An 18,727-nucleotide genomic window follows, 5' to 3' on the forward strand; every position below is an offset into this window, starting at 1 on the left:
TGGTCAATGGAATAATAGTGTATGGCAGCCGGGTATGAAGATAATGAACGAAACGAATGACTTGGTTGGATGAACGAGGCGATAGACAGATGAGAGATCCTAATGCTTTGGCATTGGTCTAGTTCCTGTCTGCCTCCCATCTTGGACACTACTAGGGAAGGTGCGGGTGAATAGTCTGATGCACAGTTAAGAAGGAACAGGGCAGGCCGGCAGCAGGACGGAACCCACAATAGCATATACGTTGTCCAGTATTATGCCATAGTTCAAATAGTAGATTTTTACCCATTAATTGACATTGAGCAGTTGTACTCCAGTTATACTAATCTGGGGGTTGTATATTGTGGCGTAGTCAGTCTAGTGGCGGTGCCACGTTATTTCTGCAAGAGGCTAACCTGACTCAACGGCCAACTTCTATCGACCAAAAAGATTCCATTCCATTATTTATTCTTAACTATTATACCAATTATCATCGTAATCTGAAAGGCCTTAGACTTTAGTGCTATTACGATTCAAGATGCCTACTCCATTGGATCGGGCCATGAATTCCAAGGTATTTAATCACATGTACTTATGGACATTGACTAACAAATCTCTCCAGAATCTATTTCTGGGTATACATTTCTTCATTTGGAATAACAATAAAACATCGAAACACCTAGCTAAAGTCATTTCAGGATTCACCGGGATGATCTCAGCCGCCGCGGTGTGGGCTATCTGGGGTAACGACATGTTTCCTGCGGAGCAAGATCCGACTGGGGGTAGGATAAGAAATCCCGTCGATTTGTCACTGACGCTGATTTTAAAAAAGACCCTGAAGACTGGACAGCCGATGAGTTGAAGAGGTGGCTCCGCTTGGTACGCGTTTCCCCTCATTCACATGCCGATATAAATGCTGACAATATTCAGAGAGGCCTTTTGCCCAGCGCCAGAGCCACGCGTGAAGAGTTACTCGAGCGAGTCAAAGCAAACTTGCGTGTGCCCAGGTCTTCCGGCCAGTAGCGATTGAATACGCGCACAGTTTCACCTTCTGTCCCCGTGTTTCTCGTCTGCTTTTCCTGTTATACCCCGCGTTGCACCATTGTTCCCCTTTGCAGCAAATATCGATATATGAACCTTATGAGCAGATTTCACTGCAAGCCAACCCGTGTTTACCGTAGAAAACAAAATTTCAGACAACGAGACGGAAGTTCTGGGTGTAGATAAGCCACTCCTTCACTTGCTTCACCTTCCCACCCTCCGCGGCCGGGTTCGGTACAAGAACAAACGTCTCGCTGAAACCCCGTTGCGGCAGGTCTCTCGACTCGCCAAATCGCACGTATCCGCTGATGATAACCAGTATCGACATATCCTTGACTGTTGTCTCATTCGGGGCTTTCGTCCCAGTCGGGGTGGGGGTAGGGTACGCCTGGTTGATGATCTGGCAATCAAAGGACTGGACTTCATAGTGAGCCGGAGGCATCTGGTTGACGAAGATATCTTGGACGGCGTATCCATCGGCGACTGCGTTCCCGTTGAAGAGGATCGTCGAGGTGGGTTGGCTGTAGAACGAAGCTATCGCGGCGCGGTTTTTCTGGAGCGCGGGGTAAAACGACTGGACGAACTCGGTGGCAGCTGCACATATCATAGTTAGAAATCTGGGAATAGCGCGTAAATACTCTGTTCTGCGATCACAAACCATCCGTAGACACCTTGGTCAGGACGTCATCGCTCGAGGGGGCCATCTTGTATGCTGAAACGGTGGCAGATGGAAATGGTTCGTCTGATGTCTGCGAACAAGCAAGCACTCGCAGGAAATCCAAAAAACAAAATACTCGCAAAGAATCGGGCACAGCGACGTTGTTGAGCTGTCTGTCGGAATGGAAAACAAAAGCAATCGCCGAAAAATTGGCAGCTCGGAGCTTTTGCCGGAGATTCTCCCGCGCCGACAACGGAAACAAATCCTACCCAACAACTGCTATAAACAACTTCTTCCCACTTGCCAATGGCGTTTCCAAGGAGAGAATTCCGCGCTATTTCGTGGGCCTCCCAACTCCTGGCTTACAGACAGCCTTCGTGGAAATGTGCCTCTTGCAGAAACGTCCGACCGGCCGGGTTGGGCTCTCCGCGCAGGTTTGCGACGACAACAGCGCTTCAGGATGAACTGTCGAAGAAGAAGCCTTACTATGTTACTACTCCGATTTTCTACGTTAATTCTTGTATGTTCTTCCGTCATTTGGGGAATTGTACCGCGAAATACTGACAGATTGTGCTGGACAGCTCCTCATGTCGGTCATTTCTATACCATGGTGATCGCCGATATCATAAAGCGATGGCGGGTCCTTCTTGGGGAGGAAGACGCTCAGCTTTTAACCGGGACCGACGAGCATGGAATGAAGGTAGGGAGATTGACCTACGGCAGTTGTGCCAGGCGTTGACAATGGGTAGATTCAACAAGCTGCTCTCGCAGCGGGAATGGATACCCAAGCTTTCTGCGATAGGAATTTCAAGACGTTCGAGGTGTGCACTTTATGGCGTTTGTCGATGTATGGCCGTAACCTAACATCGTTCCGATTTAGGCCCTAGCGAAAGCCGCGAATATCGACAATAACCATTTTATTCGAACCACCGACCCAGCACACAGGGAAGCGGTTCATTACTTTTGGGTGAGTCCTGGAGAGATGATTCGAGATAATAGAAGCTGATGATACAGGAAATGCTCAATCACCGAGGCTACATCTATACTGCGAAACATGAGGGGTGGTACTCTGTCAGCGACGAAACTTTCTACCCACCATCGCAGGTGCAAAACTCATTGGATCCGTCTACCGGGAGAAAACGAATGGTCTCCGTCGAGACCGGAAAGGAAGTGGAGTGGTCATCTGAAACGAATTACCATTTCCGCTTGACTGCCTTCCAAGACCGCCTGCTCGAGTTGTATGAAAACAACTTTGTCACCCCTGGGAACTATGTGCCTGACATCATTAAATCCGTCACTACGAATCTCCAAGATCTCTCCATCTCCAGACCCGTCGAGCGACTGAATTGGGGAATTCGCGTTCCCGGCGACGAAACACAGACCATCTACGTTTGGCTGGATGCGCTCGTTAACTACCTGACCAAGGCGGGATATCCATTCCCACCAGGTCAAGAAGGCCAATTTGGATGGCCAGCCGATGTGCATGTGGTCGGCAAAGATATCGTTCGGTAGGTGTACTTCCTGTGAAGGGTAGGTCAAAGCTAACAACTGCGCGCAGCTTCCACTGCGTTTATTGGCCGGCTTTCCTCATGGCTTTGGATCTTCCTCTTCCGCGTAATGTTCTTGTACACGGTCATTGGACCATGAACCATGAGAAAATGTCGAAATCAACCGGAAACGTCGTGAACCCCTTCTTTGCTATCGATCGCTTTGGCGTTGATACGATGCGCTTCTTCCTTGCATACCAGGGAGGCTTCGATGGAGATTCCGATTATGACAACGCCTACATTATCAGGGATTATAAGAAGGTTCTTCAAAGCGGAATGGGCAATCTCGCACACCGCACAATTGGTTGCGCAAAGGGGAATTTGCGGTCGTACATTATCAATGCCGCCACTGATAAGCTCCCGCCAGCCACAGCTCTGGACCAAGAGCACCAATCGTTTCTAGAGCAAATTCCCAGCAAAGTGGCCGAACACATGGAGAATTTGAACCCTCGTTCCGCCCTGCAGGATATCGTATCAATTGTTGAGAAGGTGAGGAATGACCCGTCATACGACCTTATCTTATCATATGACCTATCTTATCCATGCTGACTATCGGATTTTTTTAGACAAACAAATACTTCCATGCCGCGGAACCATGGAAGGCCCGGCCAGAGTCGCAGAGGATCCTCTACACCGTGGCGGAATCGCTACGAATCTCGGCCATTCTATTGCAACCGTTCATGCCTAACAAGTCGCAAGATCTGCTCAATATTCTCCGCGTAGATAATTCTAAGCGAAGCTTCACAGACGCCGGGTTCGGTTCCGATGCAGAGTATGGGGAAGGTATCAAAAAGAGCATCCTTTTTCCGCCCCTTGTCATCGAAGAATAAACCGGACCCCGGAATTCGATTTGATAAGAAGAACTGGCTCAATCCAATCACAAAACATGCAACGCGGTTTTTTCTTACTTATGACTTGCGGTGTTCCTCCTTATTCTCCACAAGAACGTAAGGGATTACGGTTCCGAGGCTCGCGTTGTCTTTCCCCCAGGAGTATGACTTACCTGTTCTGGGTCAGCCCTTATTCCACCAAGGTCATACGGAGTGCATACCCTATGCGAAACGATAATGGGATCTTTGTTCCCCGTGGGCATGTCACAGCCAATGGCTTATCTTGCGCATTCTTCCTCAAAGTTACTCAACGGAAAATCGGATTCGGGAGGCAACATGGCGAGGGTTGATAGAGGATCGGGGCGGGAAACTCGGAAGTTCCCCGCGGTAAACTATTGAGGGTTATCATCGGGAAGTCGCCATTTGTATATCAGAACCGGTTGCACAGATGGATTGAATCATATTCATTGAAACAATCCAGAACAGTGAGGCCTTGTATATTCTTTGCCTTTCTCTTTCTTCACTCTATCTGTACCAAGTATCTGTTCCATATCTCTAAACCCTGATTCAAACACAATCTACACAATTGATCCTGCCTATTCTGGAACACTATCTCATCCTTCTTTTTTCCAGTACCTCACACCCACAAGTCATCCCAGTCCTCATAAAGGGCGACAAGTCACCATGGGAAGCATCGCCCCAGGAACAGCCACAACCCCCATCCCTCAAACCCCATGGATCCAAACCCCTCTCGTCGAATCTGCCTCTCTCTCCCGCGCAGCAGGCTGCCGCATCTTCCTCAAACTCGAAAACGTCCAGCCAAGCGGCTCCTTCAAGTCCCGCGCCATGGGCAACCAAATCCTCTCACACCTGAAGAACCCAGCGCACGCAGGCCGCCCCGTGCACTTCTACGCCTCGTCCGGTGGAAACGCGGGTCTTGCTGCTGTCTGCGCATCCAGGAGCCTGGGGTACCCGTGTACGGTTGTGTTGCCGACGAGCACGAAGCCGATGATGGTAGAGCGGTTGCGGACGGCGGGGGCGGTTAGCGTGGTGCAGCATGGCGAGACGATTTCTGAGGCAGGAGAGTTTATGAAGGAGGTGCTTATGAAGGAGGTTGGGGAGGGGGAGAGTGAAGATGTGGTTAAGGTTGCGCTGCATCCGTTTGATAATGAGCCGATTTGGCAGGGGAACAGCACTATTGTCGATGAACTCGCCACTCAGCTTCCTGCATCTGCGTCTGTGGAATCTTACCACGACAGACCACTTCCCCTTGATGCAATCATCTGCAGTGTTGGTGGCGGAGGCCTCCTCAACGGTTTGATCATGGGTCTTGAACGTGAACGCCAGAAGAAGCACCTCCCTGTTTCCAAGAAAGACATCCACCTTCTCGCCATTGAAACCTTAGGCACCGACTCCCTCGCCCAAGCCATGGCTCAGAAATCTCACATCTCGCTCTCTAAAATTACATCCCAAGCTATCTCTCTTGGCTGCGTCCGCGTTTCTGAAAAGACATTCAACTACGCCCTCTCCCCGCCACCGGGGCTGAAAGTGCACAGCGCCGTTTTGTCAGATGCAGACGCGGCACGTGGTTCGCTTCGTCTGGCTGATGATGAGCGTTTGCTCGTGGAATTAGCATGCGGTGTCTGCGTTGAAGCTGCCGTTGGCGATGCCGGCAGAGCGCGTGCGGCTATGATCAGCAAGAAGCGGAAGAGGTCTTCATCTGACGAAGGGTATGGGGATGATCGGTCTTCTGTCGAGAATGAGTCTGATACGGAGTATAGCCACTCCGCATCTTCGTCTTTCAGTACCAAATCCTTGCCGTCGTCGGTATCGGGTGAGACTGGTTCATTGCAATCGAAGCTGAAGCAGTTGGTGCCGGACTTGAACTCCGAGAGTCGTGTGGTGATTGTTGTTTGTGGTGGGAGTAATGTTTCTGTTGATGTTGCTGTGGAGTGGAGGAAAATGTTGCGAGAGGGATGGGGTGAGTAGTGATTACTTTCTGTTGGCTTTTTGTTGCTTTTTCTGGGTTTATTGGCGGGCATTGCGTTTGAAAATCGCGTACGATGCATAATATTTGTTTTGATACCTTTTGTTTGATTCAGCATGTTGGTTCTCAGTTAAAGAGAATAGATTCTTCAATTCTTTAGATCCAAATTCAAGATAAATATATCACACCATGCAATGCAAACCAAATTACCCCAATCAAACCGCAGAAGATATCATCTGAATTCGATAATCCCAATAATTCGTCCTAATCGGATCATATTTCTCCCTCAAGAGCGTAAGCATCCGAACCGCCTCCTCCTTCCTCTCCCGCGCATACACATCTGCCAACCACTCCAGCGCATGCGTACTCTTAACAACAACCTCCCCATCCTCCTTCACAATCACAAATTTCCCCACAAACTCCCTCCACTCTTCCAACCCCCGATCCGCCGCCCTCAACACTCCCCTCGCATAAGCCCACGGGCTCCGATTCTCCGGTGCCCGCACAATCTTCGCCTTTGCATACCCCAACTCCCCATCCACAACATCCTCATCAACAACCGCCATCCTCCCCTTCTCAGAACCGGGTGCATCGCCATTCGGCATCCCCGCGGCGTGCTGGTCATCGCGGGGTCCGAAGCGTAGCATGAAGCGGTGGTTCCAGGCAGAGTTGTTGCGGACGTCAGTGTTGATAAGGGACTCGACATCTGCGAGTTCGACGGGGTGATCCCAGAGCTTGAAGTGGCGGACGAGCCAGTGGCGGTAGGTCCAGACGTGATAGTTTTTGGAGTCTTGGGCGAACATTTCCATTAGGAAGGAAGATTCTTTGGGAGGGAGGGTGGGGAAATGGGTTGTGCTGGACATGAGAACTTGGCGGTGGTGCCTGTTCACTGTTAGATAGATATTTGTACGCTATGGGTGGAGGTGAACATACCAAATCTGGTAGTTCTTTAGGTACGTCAAGGACACGCCGTTTAACCACTCAAGTTCCTCGAGCAGATCTTTCTCCAGAGCGAAGAGAATCTTTGCCCGGTAGATCCTGCCAACGTAGTCAGTAACATTCAATTCAACGGACACAAAGTAAACGTACCATACTGTATAATGCGCCGGGTTCAGTGAGATGATATCCTCCGTCAACTTCAACGCCCGGTCCGACATCTCGTTGGCAGCCATCACTGCACGCAAGTACGACATGGCCTCGAGGTAATCAGCCGCGTAGGCAATAGTTGCTAGAGGGAGAGATCCCGAGTCCGAGCCGTCGTTTAGGGGAATGGGCTGGATGTTTGCCCATTCGGGGTCTGAGGAGTATTTGCCCGCCATTTTAGATGAATATGCAGTTTTGATATGCGAGAGAGTCAAGCCAAATGGTTATAAACATCCAATGCAAGAATTCCGGGTGGTTTGCTGAGAGTCAAACAATTGTCGTCGCGGAGTCTTGATATGACCAAACACTGCGCTCAGGCGATGTACCGTAGATGATTGACTCAATAGCAGAAGAGACGTTCTAAGTACCTGTTTATTTTTCGTAGAGACTGTTAAACTAAAAGAGACGGCGACGTTGAAGAAGTGAATGGGCGAAGCGATGAAATAAACGGTCGTTGAGGTGCACGTGTGGGGCATGTCACCGCCTGAGGCAGAGAGACAATGGCTGAGAACAATATCAATGACAATCACTCCACTCTTTCTATTCTACAAAGAGTTGACTTATATAACTACTGCATTGAGCATTGACTCAAAGGTCAATGGTATCCAAACGGGTGTTAGCGACTATTCTGTTAAACATGACTGTAACCTCAAAGAAAGAGCTGCTGTATGCTCCACATACAAAACACCATGGCAGAAGGGCACCAGAGGTTAATTCAGATACATTTTGACATTTCAAGAAAAACGATAAGTGATGATAAGAGCTCCAGGGTGGTTATTATCCAGGTAGTATTCTAATGGATACTGAAGAGCATCCAGAAGGCCCTCGAGAGTGCGCTCTTTTGGAATTGGACTCATCCAGATAAACCAGATGAACTCACTCGAATATCAGCCTGTGTACTTGGAGCAAAACTCGCTTCTTGGACACAGAAGTTCTGCTGCCTGGCCTATTTGCAAATGAGCGTGGACGATTCCATTAGCTGAGAAGACACGAGAATTGTCGGTGGCTTAGTATAAATCTCTAACGATCCTGTGATTGCCTGGAAAAGCCCCTATCACAAGATGGGCTTGGGGAATTGGCAGCATTCTAGCTCGCGATGGAAGCTATCTTCAGATGATTGAGGAAGTAATCTTCCTCTGTTGAAAAACCAATGTCTCGGCGCAAATCTAGACGTACCACCGTCGAGATAGCAGACAGCCGAGCTTTTTGAAATCGGCTTTAAACCATAGTAGGTTAATCACAATGGTATTTCCTTCTTGTTTCTAAAAGTTGCCTTCGGTCTAGATGTTTGAAGTTTAAGCCTCTTCTAAATGGACGCACGCATTGATACTGTCTCGCCAGCACAGTGTCGGTTAGTGCTTACACTGATACTGCTCGGCAAACCCTCATTTAGGACCGGCAGTGTTAAGGGCCATTACAATAGTGGAAGACCAATCACTTATCAGCACTAGCTCACCAATATCATCCTAGAACTAACACTGTCCATATTTATGTCATACCGAGGCAGAGAGCCTTGAGTACACTGGACAGTCGGAAATTGGAAGAGGGCACATGGTGGATTTAAGGATCGTTAGAGTATTTTAATCGGCGCTTTTACCACGTTCCTCATGAAAGGTACCGAAGACCTACCCCGAATATTAAGTTCATGTTGCGAGGAAGCTGGGTCGGAAATCATTCCGCCGTTCCTCGACCCCATTAAGATGGAAAATGTCGAGCCGACCAATCTTCAGACAAACCAGCGAGACAGCAGCGTGGCATCACAGTGTTATTTACCTGATGAAGCCATGCACAGGAAGTCTAGGATCGGGGTTCTATACGACATGGCACCCAAAGAGTACGAATACACCGCTAGACTTGAGTACGTTGCCATGTACGATTAGCATATTTGTTCGTTGTAAAGCAAACACACCAGAGAACATGCAAAGGTACTGCTTGCCAGTGAATCCAGTATTGGGAGTCCGCATCCTGAGCGGGGCACCCTCGACATGGCTACTCTATGTGGCTATACGCTTAGCGCCGCTTTACAACAAGCTGCATTAAGAAAAAGAACGAGTGTCATAAATGAATGGTGACAAACAAGGACACAGTTCCAATTAATACGAGACAATGAGACATGCAATGGGGATACATAGAGCCAATTTTTCATCAATAGAGGAAGCATACCTGTGCTTTCTAGCAGACGTACTTTTGTTGTTGGAGACCTCTACCATACGGTTGACTACGATATTTGAAAAATAGTATAGTGACCTAGGAGCTACTGATATGTGGAGTCCCTGACAATACTAGTACAGCATTGATTAGCTAACATCTATTTAGGAGGGAGGGGGGGGGTTTCATGTTGCTTTAGTATATTATCCGTAGGTTCGTTCGATTTGCTAGGGTATACCGCTGGTATCACTCCGCTTCCCAGATAGGCGTTGTGAGGACTCAAAGAAACTTCATGATTTGGTAACTGATATCGGCTTTTTGGCATTTGCGCTGTTTTCCTTTCTTTCACATCAGTCACCTGATGCACTGTTATGCATCCTTTCTTTGTATAGACTCTTTAGATCATCAGCCTTTTCATCAATCAATCAGCACCAACTTGGCCGGCAACAAGTTGGCAACTCTTGCTCTTCGTGTATACAGAATACTTCCCTGGTACAGCAGGACCTATATTCGACATGCCTGGTCTATCTTACTATATCAAATGGCTTCAATCTCGATATCCAAGAGTGCTGCACAATCCTACGGGAAATTCAAGCCAGCCATCTAAAGGAATCCCCTTCTTCCAGCCATCATATATGCCATGCCAGGTACATTGACATACGTTCCTGTCTGGCCAGAGGATATGCTAACTTTTCATGATGTAGGGGAAGCTTCCTCCTTCCACGTTCGGCCCGCAAGCTCCAAGCCAGCCCGCCAAAGAAGATGTACGTCTCAGGCAGCATAAAATTGCGAAAAATGTCAGTGGTGGTGATCCTCATACTGCTCAAGCGACAAAACTCCTTCCTGAACCACGGCAATATCCAAAACTTCTATTGCCAGAATACAGTCAATCCGTACAGGTCCTTCTTCCAAAGATGCCTCAATATCAAAGACTTCCGTTTCCAGAGTCCCATATGAGTAATCAGATCCAGAAGCAAAAAGAGAGTAACATAGTGTTTTCTCTTGAGGTTTCCCGTGAGCGAGATTCAACTCCATCTGCCCATAAAAGCGCATCCTTGGGAAATCAGAAAAAGGTTGAGAGAACGGGTGCTGGTATCAAGGGCCCTATTCTTACTACTCAAGCGACACGAATCATTCTTCCAACAAAGCCTCAAGACCAAAAACTCCCATCGCATGAGTCAAAAGAGCCTGAAAAAGCTTCTTCTGTGTCGGTCACAGCCTCCAAAGAAATGAAGACTATACAAGCTTTCTGCAGACAATACCATGAGGACGACATTTACAACATGGATGAAACTCTCCTTCACTGTCGGCATGTGCTATATCCTACACTTGCTCCAAAAGAAATAGAAAACAACTCACAGATGACATTGGCGTTTTGCGTGAATTCCAGCGGCTCAGATAAGCTCCCTATCTGGGTAATCACGTCTGAGGAGAAGCCTGTTTCTCTTAACGGATTAGATGCCAGAGCCTTCGGCGCTGTCTGGAATTGCAATAAAAATTCAACAATGACAGCTGAGGCTATGCAAAGTTGGCTCCGTCACTTCTATTTTCATATAGGCAATCAACGCTCGGTCATCCTCCTTCTTGATAATCTTGTTGGCCATAAAAAAGGCGTTGAATTAATGCCTCCTCCATCGAACATTCGGATCCTATGGCTCCCTCCAAGGACTACTAAGCGGTATCAGCCTCTTGATCAAGGTATAAATAGTGCTCTCAAGAGCCATTACCAGCAAATCTGGATAAAGCACATGTTTGGGAAATTGTATAGTGAGGAACTCATGAATCCAATTCATGCAATGTCGTCGGAGCTCGCTATTTATTGGATCGTTCAGATATGGAAGCATCATATCACCAGCAAAACTATACATAATTGTTTTTGCAAGAGTAGCGTTATTCAGCCTCGGCCTCCTGGTCCTGCCTCGAAAATGTGCCATACCCAGCAGCGCTGAAAAGCGGCTTTGTGAATCTTTTTAAACACATTTGATTGAGGATTTTACACGACATTTTAGGGTAAGGGGTAATTGAAAGGAGGTGCGGAGTTGGAGCCGCTGGTTCTCTTAGATAGCAATCAAAACAAGTACTTCTATCTTTACTCCATCCGTACCAGCTTTAAAGCAGACTAGGTACTGCCCAAGGTTAACCATGGTTCAAAGAGACTTCCTTTGGAAAGAGGATGAAATGGGCGAACTCGTCCCTACATGAACGACGGCACCAGGCATCTCAATCATCAAATCTCTCGCAGTCAAGCATCTGTCCGGCGGTTACTCCAATACTAACGCTACCATTTTTTTTTTCCCGCCCAAGGGTCGTTCGGCAACTATACTGCATCACTTCCCCCAATCTTCCACAGCAGTATCTCTTGCGTGTGGCACTACTAGCAGAACCGTTTCTCGAAACGGAGAGTGAAGTCGTTACTCTTGCGTACATCCGTCAATATACTACAACCCCTGTGTCGAAGGTACTAGCTTACTGCTTGTCAGCAGAAAACATCTTGATTGAGAAGATCGATGGTGTCCCCTTGGCCGATGTCAGGGATGGGATGTCCTTCGACTCCAAGGCAAGCCTGACGGTAGAAATTTGTGAACATCTGGACGTTCTTCAAGACCTTCAGTTTACTAAAATTGGGAGTCTGCATTTTTCCTCAATTTGAGAACGAGTGGACGCGAATACCTCCGTCGATGAAACAGACTTTGTGTTTGGCCATGTTGCTTATCCTTGGTTATTCAGGGACATGCGCATATTTCTTTCTGCCGACAGTGGGCTTTTCTCATCTTCGTACAAATCCATGATGGCCAAAACGCGGGTGTAGATTGAGCGGATCAAACATCTCTCTCCACTCCCTATCGATGATCATTACTGAGGCTGTTGAGGCTCTAGCAGAGGAGTAGGACAATGTTTGGATACATGTTACAGCCTAGAGGCACTAGTGCCTCATATTTCCCCACCAATCACCTGGCATGACGAGGTTGAATTGCTTTACCATGACGACCTTTCAGCTTCCAACATCATCGTGCATCCGCTGTCCTATTGTGTCACTGAAATCATGGATTGGGAATGCGTCTCAATTCATCGTGCTGTGGAAGCGGCAGTATATCCCTTTTTTGAGAGACATTGAAGTGGAAGAGCTGCCGCCTCCCTGAACTTCAGGGAGTATCGAGCCCAAGCCCAGTGAGATACGGAAGGACTGGGAGAAAGTTTTACTCCGTCGTCTATACCAAAAGCCTCTGCAGGGTGACGTTGAATAGTCGCCAGACATAATGCACAAACGGAGGTTCTCCGATTGTTTAGAGCATATTGAGACAAAATAGACAGCTTCCCAAAACTGGGCACGAAAAGTGCTTCAAACAGCGAGGTTACTGGCGGGTCTAAGTAACTTGTAATCATAGCTTCAGGGACAAAGCCAGGGGACGTGTACAACAACTTCCCATTTCCTGTCTCATCATCTTAAAGAGATTCTTTATTGTTTTTGGCATCATTTTGCGCATCATGCATTCTTTGGTGGGAAGGACCGAGAGAAGATGCATATATAAATTGCATTTCAGTCACCTCTGGTATGGGGATGCTGCCCGAGTCCACCAGTGTTCACTCATCGCAAAGCACCTGGTTTCAAACCCCAGGCTACCTATTTACAGGTGACATGAAAAACACGCAGCAGTATGCAATAAGAAGTGTGAAATGACAAATATCTATTATCATTTACAAATTCAATTCATCCCCATCAATTCCCTATAGCCTGGCCTTACCCTCCTCCCGGCCTTCGAGGTTAGGGTGTGGAGCTCGAACAGGTCGAGTCACGGCGTAGAACGCAAAACCTTGGGACTTGGTCGAGAACTAGGAGAAAGTAGAGCTATGTTTGCCTAATTGCTCGCTGTATGTGGAGAATGAAAGAAAGGGCTGTGACAAACCTTGACCTTGGATCCAACGTGGAAGAAAGCAAAGTCTCCTGGGACTAGGTGGTGGGTGATTCCAGTAGCCTCGTCCTATCAAACGGAACCGTGGTTGTCAATGTTGTCCAGGGCTATGAGAATATAAGCCTGGAGAAGGAACATACCAAAATATCAATCTGACCACTGAGGACATACTTCGTCTCTTCAAAATTGTAGTGCGCGGGTCGTTGAGGCCCAGCCTCGATCTTATAGAATCCTGAGGTAAAGTGCGCAGGAGATTCAGTCGTCTTGGTGCGCACAGAGTGGAAGTCGGCTGTAGTTGCGTTTTGGCCTTGAGGGAGGGGGATGAACTCGTGGCCGGCGCCTTTGATGATGGTAAGGGGAACGAGATTGCTGGACACTTGACAAGGTGAATTCGTGTATCAGTAATCCTGACCGTTTTTTTTTTTTTTTTTTTGGGGTTCGAATAACTCACTTTTGTTTTGTTTCCTTGATAGACAGAGACGAAATTGGGAAAGGTCCTGGGATGATGTACCTCTTTAACTATTAAACACTCAAAGTACAGTTCGGACTCATTCCCGGGATACGGTCTAGGTCCCGCGTGCTGTATCCTGATGAGGAGAAAAAACCCCGGGTGCATCTTCCGGAGGTAATGTCGGATGAGGGCCCGGTATCCATTACAGAGGGCATTCTCACGATTAGATCACGAATTGCGTGCTACGTGCTAGATCTTCGAAAAAAAAGTACATAAGTGCATTCTGCGAGGGAAATATGACTGGGCAAGATCTCCAGGATGGGCGTTCGGTATTTGTTCCGAGGTAGCTAGCTGCACACCGGATAATATACCCTGTTGAGGTTGTTTTAGCCTTCGTAGTGAAAGACAGGGGATCGATCGGGGGATAGGCGTGGCGCACACGACTATGGGCTATGTGCCCTCGCAAAAGCGGCAAGAGCAAGGCCAGGTAAGTCGAGAAATCCAAAGCCGTATAGGTACACATTCAATTCGAGGATTCTTGATGGCTTGGCGAGTCAATGTTGTTGCGCTTTCGCAGAGGCACTAGTATATCTGTTGACTTCCAGAGGCGAGCGCAAGTACGAGGTAATGCAGAATATCGATCTCAAGTTAACAGAGTGATTCGCATGGCTGCTGTTATCTATCTGAGTTGCCTTTCAGGTAGACGGTCAGATTGGCAGAATTGCTTGGTAGCATTGCTGGTGGTAACTGAAGGTTCAAGTGGAGTCACATCATTTCCCCCGCCATATCAATTGGGATTTCGGGACCAATTCTCTACATCATGGCGCGTTACAAGTCGGAAGGGGACCCGGCTCCCCAGAAACAGGCCCAAAGGAACAAGCTAAAGGAGAGAGAAAAACCAGAGAGCAGCCGAAATCCGAGGAGGCACCGCTTCCGATTCGCGAGAACCTGATCCGTGACCACTCAGCTGGTGAAACATTCGTTCTATTGTAGGGTCGACAGAAAGTCGAAGTTCACATTCACGAAATTCTCGAAGACGAAGAAACCCCCAGAGAAGCTGCACAACGTACACTCGAACAGGCTGCAGCGGAGGCGACATTCAAAGATATAACGGCCGCCGCGTTATGACAAATGAGGGAGGACAGAACTTTCTTGAAAACCCGAATGTGCCGCATGGAAAAATTGTTGGGGAGTCCTTCATGGATGTCCGGGAGCGCGCGTTTTTGACTTATCTGCGAGACATAAAACCAGTCAGGAACTACTAATCGAGTTCGCTTTTTAAACCGCTCGATTTTCCACGGTGGGTGCGTTGAGGCGGATGCTTTGATGTTTTCTGAACATAGGCCTGCTGAAGAATTACGACAATATGTCTATATGTACGGCTTCCCCCCAGAGACAATCCTAGATTTGGCAACCCGAGGTCAGGGGTCGATGTTGAAGGCTCTCAACACAGTCGGAAGATTCCATCTTGACGGCAAACATTTGGTGAAGGATCAGGGGGAAAATACGGAAAATAAAAAAATGATAAACGACAGAAAATTCGCCGAGTTAGAGGACACCAGCACTGAGTTTCCATTTGGAAAGAGTTCTATCGATTTCGAGCCCGTTATTGAAATAGAATAATGTCTCACTACCCGGTGTGCGCGATTTGGACCGGCCGCGCGCTGACCTCTGGGCTGCGCAGCTGTCATCTTGCGCAGGAATTTAGGGTTACGGTTACGGATCCTGCCGGCGGATTGTAAGGATGTTTACTTTGAGGCGCCTTACATACGATCATTCACGAATCATGACAAGATATGACATGTATTATACAGAAGGATTATGGTAATGAGGCTAATCTATCCAATATTCTATTTGTTGACGTCGGTTTAGATACGATTGATTATTTGTTAGACATTGTAATCTCAGATGTAGCATTCTCTTGTAATGGACCATACTGGTACCGTGGCTAAATCAGCATAACAATCGCTGTTATGGGGTGGTTCAGAGAGGGCCCATGATAGTGCCTACGGTCCTAGAGATGATTGTCACCTGTGCCAGCCCATTCAAGTTCATATACCAATACATTACTATTACCTCTATAGTTCTAGAACGGCACAACCATCTATTCCTCATCATAATCCCACAACCTCCACCTCTCCCCTATCCACCACCTCCCAACCTTCTCAGCTTCAGTAACCCACCTCGCAGCCCCATCCCCATAAACATTTCTAACATGCTCAGCCAACATATCAACCTCCCACTCCGTAATTCCGCTCACTTCCTCGGGATCCTTCTCCCGATGAACAAACTTATACTCAAAATCATCTGTCATGGGCATAATAAGCCTATACGGCGCCGCCGCAGACCCCACGCTCAGAATCTCGCCGCCGGGGTTAATAACGTTGAAATTCCATGCCTGACGACCGCGGTGGGTGGCTTTGTAGGGGCGGATGAGGGACTGGCCTTCGTATTGGTGGATGAGGTCGGAAGCGATATCTGTGTCTTGGGTGTTGAGGGATTTGGTTTGGATGAGGAGGTCGAGAATTGTGGGGAGGATGGAGATGGAGGTTGTGTTTGCGGTGATTTGCATGCGGGGGAGGAGCGGGTGGTGGAAGACGAGGGGGATCTGGAAGTTGCTGATGTGTGGGTTTTGGTAGGTTCCTGAGATGGGAGCATCTTCTTGGAAGGCTTGGCCGCTGGTTTGTTGTTAGTTTTTGATGTGCAACGGGTAGTTGGCGTATACTTACTGGTCTCCCACGAGTACTACCAGGGTTTCGTTGGCGATTCCGGAATCATCCAGGAGTTTCATAACGTTGCCTAGCCAGGTGTCTACGTAACGGATGGCATTGAGGTATGAGTTCATATCCTGGTGGTTCCCCAGAACGCTGTCTTTTGAAAAGTAGTCGTTATACTCAAACGCGTTCGGAGTTCCCCAAGGATGATGTGTAGTGCTGGTGAAGTGAGATAAGAACAGCCGGGTTTTGTTTTCCACGGCATCGTTAATCGCGTCTTGGATATACGGGTATATTTCAGGCTCCGGGTACCTGGTTTGAGTTAGCGGCATGTAAACGAATATTTGGGTTAACGAGACTCACCCAAAGTAATTGATCTTCTCCATCGGCACGTGATAATGCTTGGAGTGTCTGTCGATAAGAGTCTCCTTATAGATGGACTCGTTGAATCCCATATTCTCATTCAGAACATCCTGGTTATCATAGCGTCCGGTGATCGACTGCAGAAAGACAGACTTCCATTTACGGTCATGCACAGCATCGGTCTTATCACTCTTCATTTGGTTGAACAGGTCGAGAATCTGCATGATGCATGGCTGATAGATATCTGATTCTGCTTCCTTCATGAAATTGACAGGCAGCGGCTGTACACCACAGTAATTCATCACAGCACTTTTGAAAGAAAGGGTACTGCCTGTAGAAACTCCTTCAATGTCGATTCCGCCCAGTTTGGATTGACCAGCCGAGTCCTTTGCGAAGAGTCCAGATGACTGTCCTGTAAGTTGTTCGGCAACCGGCGTGAGTTTAGATAGCTTCTCATTGACCTCCTGAATAGTAGCCTCGTCCGTAGTGTCATGAGAGGCGAGGATCTTCTCATGTAGAGGAGAACCGGCCTTAAAGGGAAACAGATCCTTTCGGGCACTTTCCATCAAAACAAACACGACGTGGTTGATTGGGATGTCATGGTCTTGTAAAGCCTGTTTTAACGGTTCCAAGATCGGCAGATCCAAGTTTGAGATCTTCAGAGGATCAGTCACCGGGTTGTAATAAGACATGGTTTCATCCTTGTTCCCATCCGAGCCACTCTTTGCAAAGTTAGTCGGATCTGCCCACCGCTGGAATCCCCGGGGTAACCGACTAAACGACCACCAAGGTTGAGGCCGAATATACGTTTCTGGGGTAGCATGGGAGGCAGTTGGTGCCCATCCAGGGAAATGGTCATGAGGTGCTTCCCAGAATTCTGACTCCAGAAGGCCCGGGAACGGAAATTGCTGCTCGATATCCCCGTGGGAACTAGGGTGGTGAGGGATGAGAACCTGCATGAGGGTGACAGGCAGGGTTCCGGACATATGATCATACGGCACGGACGGCCGAATGATCCATAATCCGGCGGTTGCTATCGTGAAGCATAATGTCCAGATCCGAGCTGGGCTTCTTATATGGAATTTCCGCTTCGTATCAGGCCCTGGTAAAACTGCGGTCGAATATTCTGGTTCTGCTGTCCCATCAAAAAGCACAGACACCCAGCGGGTAATCAGGGAGTAAATATGAGGCGTTAGGAACCATGCGATAACGGTAAGGCAGGCTGAGACTGCAAGGACTGGTCTCAGGCCACTCATCATCAACTTTCGTCCTTCGGGGTCATTTCCGACGCTTTTGGCAGTGTTCCAGCGAATCTCGCTACCGGTGACAAGGTAAAAGCCGATTTGCGATGACGCTGCGGCCAAGGCGATGCATCTATGGCCATCTATTAGGGTGGGAAGAAGAAAAAGGAAAGGGGAAAAAAAAAAAAAAACAAAAGACGGAGAGAAAAGGAAATGACAAAACGAGAAAAGCTATCTTACACTATTATCCCGGCAAAAGCAGTTGCTGCAACGGATTTCACGCCCGACGTCTTGTGGAGCAGGAACCAAACCGCAATGCACAGCAAGACATCCTGAACGAAGAAGGTTGGGAGGTAGAGTACCAGGCTATAGCGAGGAACGGAGTAAACATGTTGAAACACATGGAGCGCTTTTGACGAAAGCACTGAAACGGCCAAGATAGATACCAAAAATGGCTGCCAGAAATGAGAGCGTGAAACGAACATGATAGGCGCCGGGAAGTCAAATTGGAATGGTAATCAATAATGCTCCATAACGAGTATTCCCCGGATTTAGGACGAAAGAGAAAACGAACGGACACCAGACCCGTAGCTTAAAGAGATCTGGCAGACTAGAACTGAAGAGCTCAAGAAACAGATTGCTACATCAGGCGTTATTTCACAAGGCTAAATCGAAGACATGGCATGGGTCCCGTGGAGCAACACCCTGGAATTTCAA

At 48.0% G+C, this 18,727-nt stretch overlaps 7 protein-coding genes across 7 annotated transcripts; 3 read left to right on the plus strand and 4 right to left on the minus strand.

The window, feature by feature from the left end:
- Positions 1–514: 514 nt before the first annotated feature.
- EURHEDRAFT_456629 (Ish1 domain-containing protein) lies at positions 515–999 on the plus strand (the record flags this gene model as incomplete). Its single annotated transcript, XM_040784365.1, has 5 exons — positions 515–550; positions 599–611; positions 675–758; positions 809–855; positions 907–999. 5 exons carry the CDS (start codon positions 515–517, stop codon positions 997–999), a joined length of 273 nt encoding a protein of 90 aa, XP_040638573.1.
- EURHEDRAFT_412724 (putative nuclear transport factor 2 domain protein) lies at positions 696–1,850 on the minus strand. Its single transcript, XM_040781981.1, has 4 exons — positions 1,676–1,850; positions 907–1,611; positions 809–855; positions 696–758 (listed from the first exon to the last, which is right to left on the minus strand). The coding sequence occupies exons 1-2, from the start codon at positions 1,719–1,721 to the stop codon at positions 1,169–1,171; spliced, it is 489 nt and encodes a 162-aa protein (XP_040638574.1). The 5' UTR covers positions 1,722–1,850; the 3' UTR covers positions 696–758; positions 809–855; positions 907–1,168.
- A 131-nt stretch (positions 1,851–1,981) lies between these two features.
- Positions 1,982–4,052, plus strand: EURHEDRAFT_515629 (methionine--tRNA ligase MSM1; the record flags this gene model as incomplete). The annotated part of the gene is made up of 7 exons (XM_040786397.1): positions 1,982–2,195; positions 2,257–2,375; positions 2,425–2,496; positions 2,556–2,642; positions 2,690–3,183; positions 3,234–3,711; positions 3,789–4,052. The coding sequence occupies 7 exons, from the start codon at positions 1,982–1,984 to the stop codon at positions 4,050–4,052; spliced, it is 1,728 nt and encodes a 575-aa protein (XP_040638575.1).
- Positions 4,053–4,325: 273 nt separating this feature from the next.
- On the plus strand, positions 4,326–6,148 carry EURHEDRAFT_73381 (putative L-serine dehydratase). Its single transcript, XM_040787640.1, has 2 exons — positions 4,326–4,547; positions 4,686–6,148. The coding sequence occupies exon 2, from the start codon at positions 4,737–4,739 to the stop codon at positions 6,039–6,041; it is 1,305 nt and encodes a 434-aa protein (XP_040638576.1). The 5' UTR covers positions 4,326–4,547; positions 4,686–4,736; the 3' UTR covers positions 6,042–6,148.
- Positions 6,149–6,254: 106 nt separating this feature from the next.
- ramB (bifunctional protein farnesyltransferase/protein geranylgeranyltransferase) lies at positions 6,255–7,358 on the minus strand (the record flags this gene model as incomplete). Its single annotated transcript, XM_040780184.1, has 3 exons — positions 6,255–6,921; positions 6,973–7,077; positions 7,129–7,358. The coding sequence occupies 3 exons, from the start codon at positions 7,356–7,358 to the stop codon at positions 6,255–6,257; spliced, it is 1,002 nt and encodes a 333-aa protein (XP_040638577.1).
- A 5,688-nt stretch (positions 7,359–13,046) lies between these two features.
- EURHEDRAFT_538066 (uncharacterized protein) lies at positions 13,047–13,793 on the minus strand (the record flags this gene model as incomplete). The annotated part of the gene is made up of 4 exons (XM_040787349.1): positions 13,047–13,161; positions 13,236–13,310; positions 13,382–13,617; positions 13,781–13,793. The coding sequence occupies 4 exons, from the start codon at positions 13,791–13,793 to the stop codon at positions 13,057–13,059; spliced, it is 429 nt and encodes a 142-aa protein (XP_040638578.1). The 3' UTR covers positions 13,047–13,056.
- Positions 13,794–15,796: 2,003 nt separating this feature from the next.
- EURHEDRAFT_456622 (sulfatase domain-containing protein) lies at positions 15,797–18,495 on the minus strand (the record flags this gene model as incomplete). Its single annotated transcript, XM_040784362.1, has 4 exons — positions 15,797–16,370; positions 16,422–16,718; positions 16,770–18,143; positions 18,251–18,495. The coding sequence occupies 4 exons, from the start codon at positions 18,493–18,495 to the stop codon at positions 15,797–15,799; spliced, it is 2,490 nt and encodes an 829-aa protein (XP_040638579.1).
- Between the last annotated feature and the right edge of the window lie 232 nt (positions 18,496–18,727).

Source organism: Aspergillus ruber, assembly GCF_000600275.1.
Source record: "Aspergillus ruber CBS 135680 unplaced genomic scaffold scaffold00014, whole genome shotgun sequence".
NCBI classification, from domain to species: domain Eukaryota; kingdom Fungi; phylum Ascomycota; class Eurotiomycetes; order Eurotiales; family Aspergillaceae; genus Aspergillus; species Aspergillus ruber.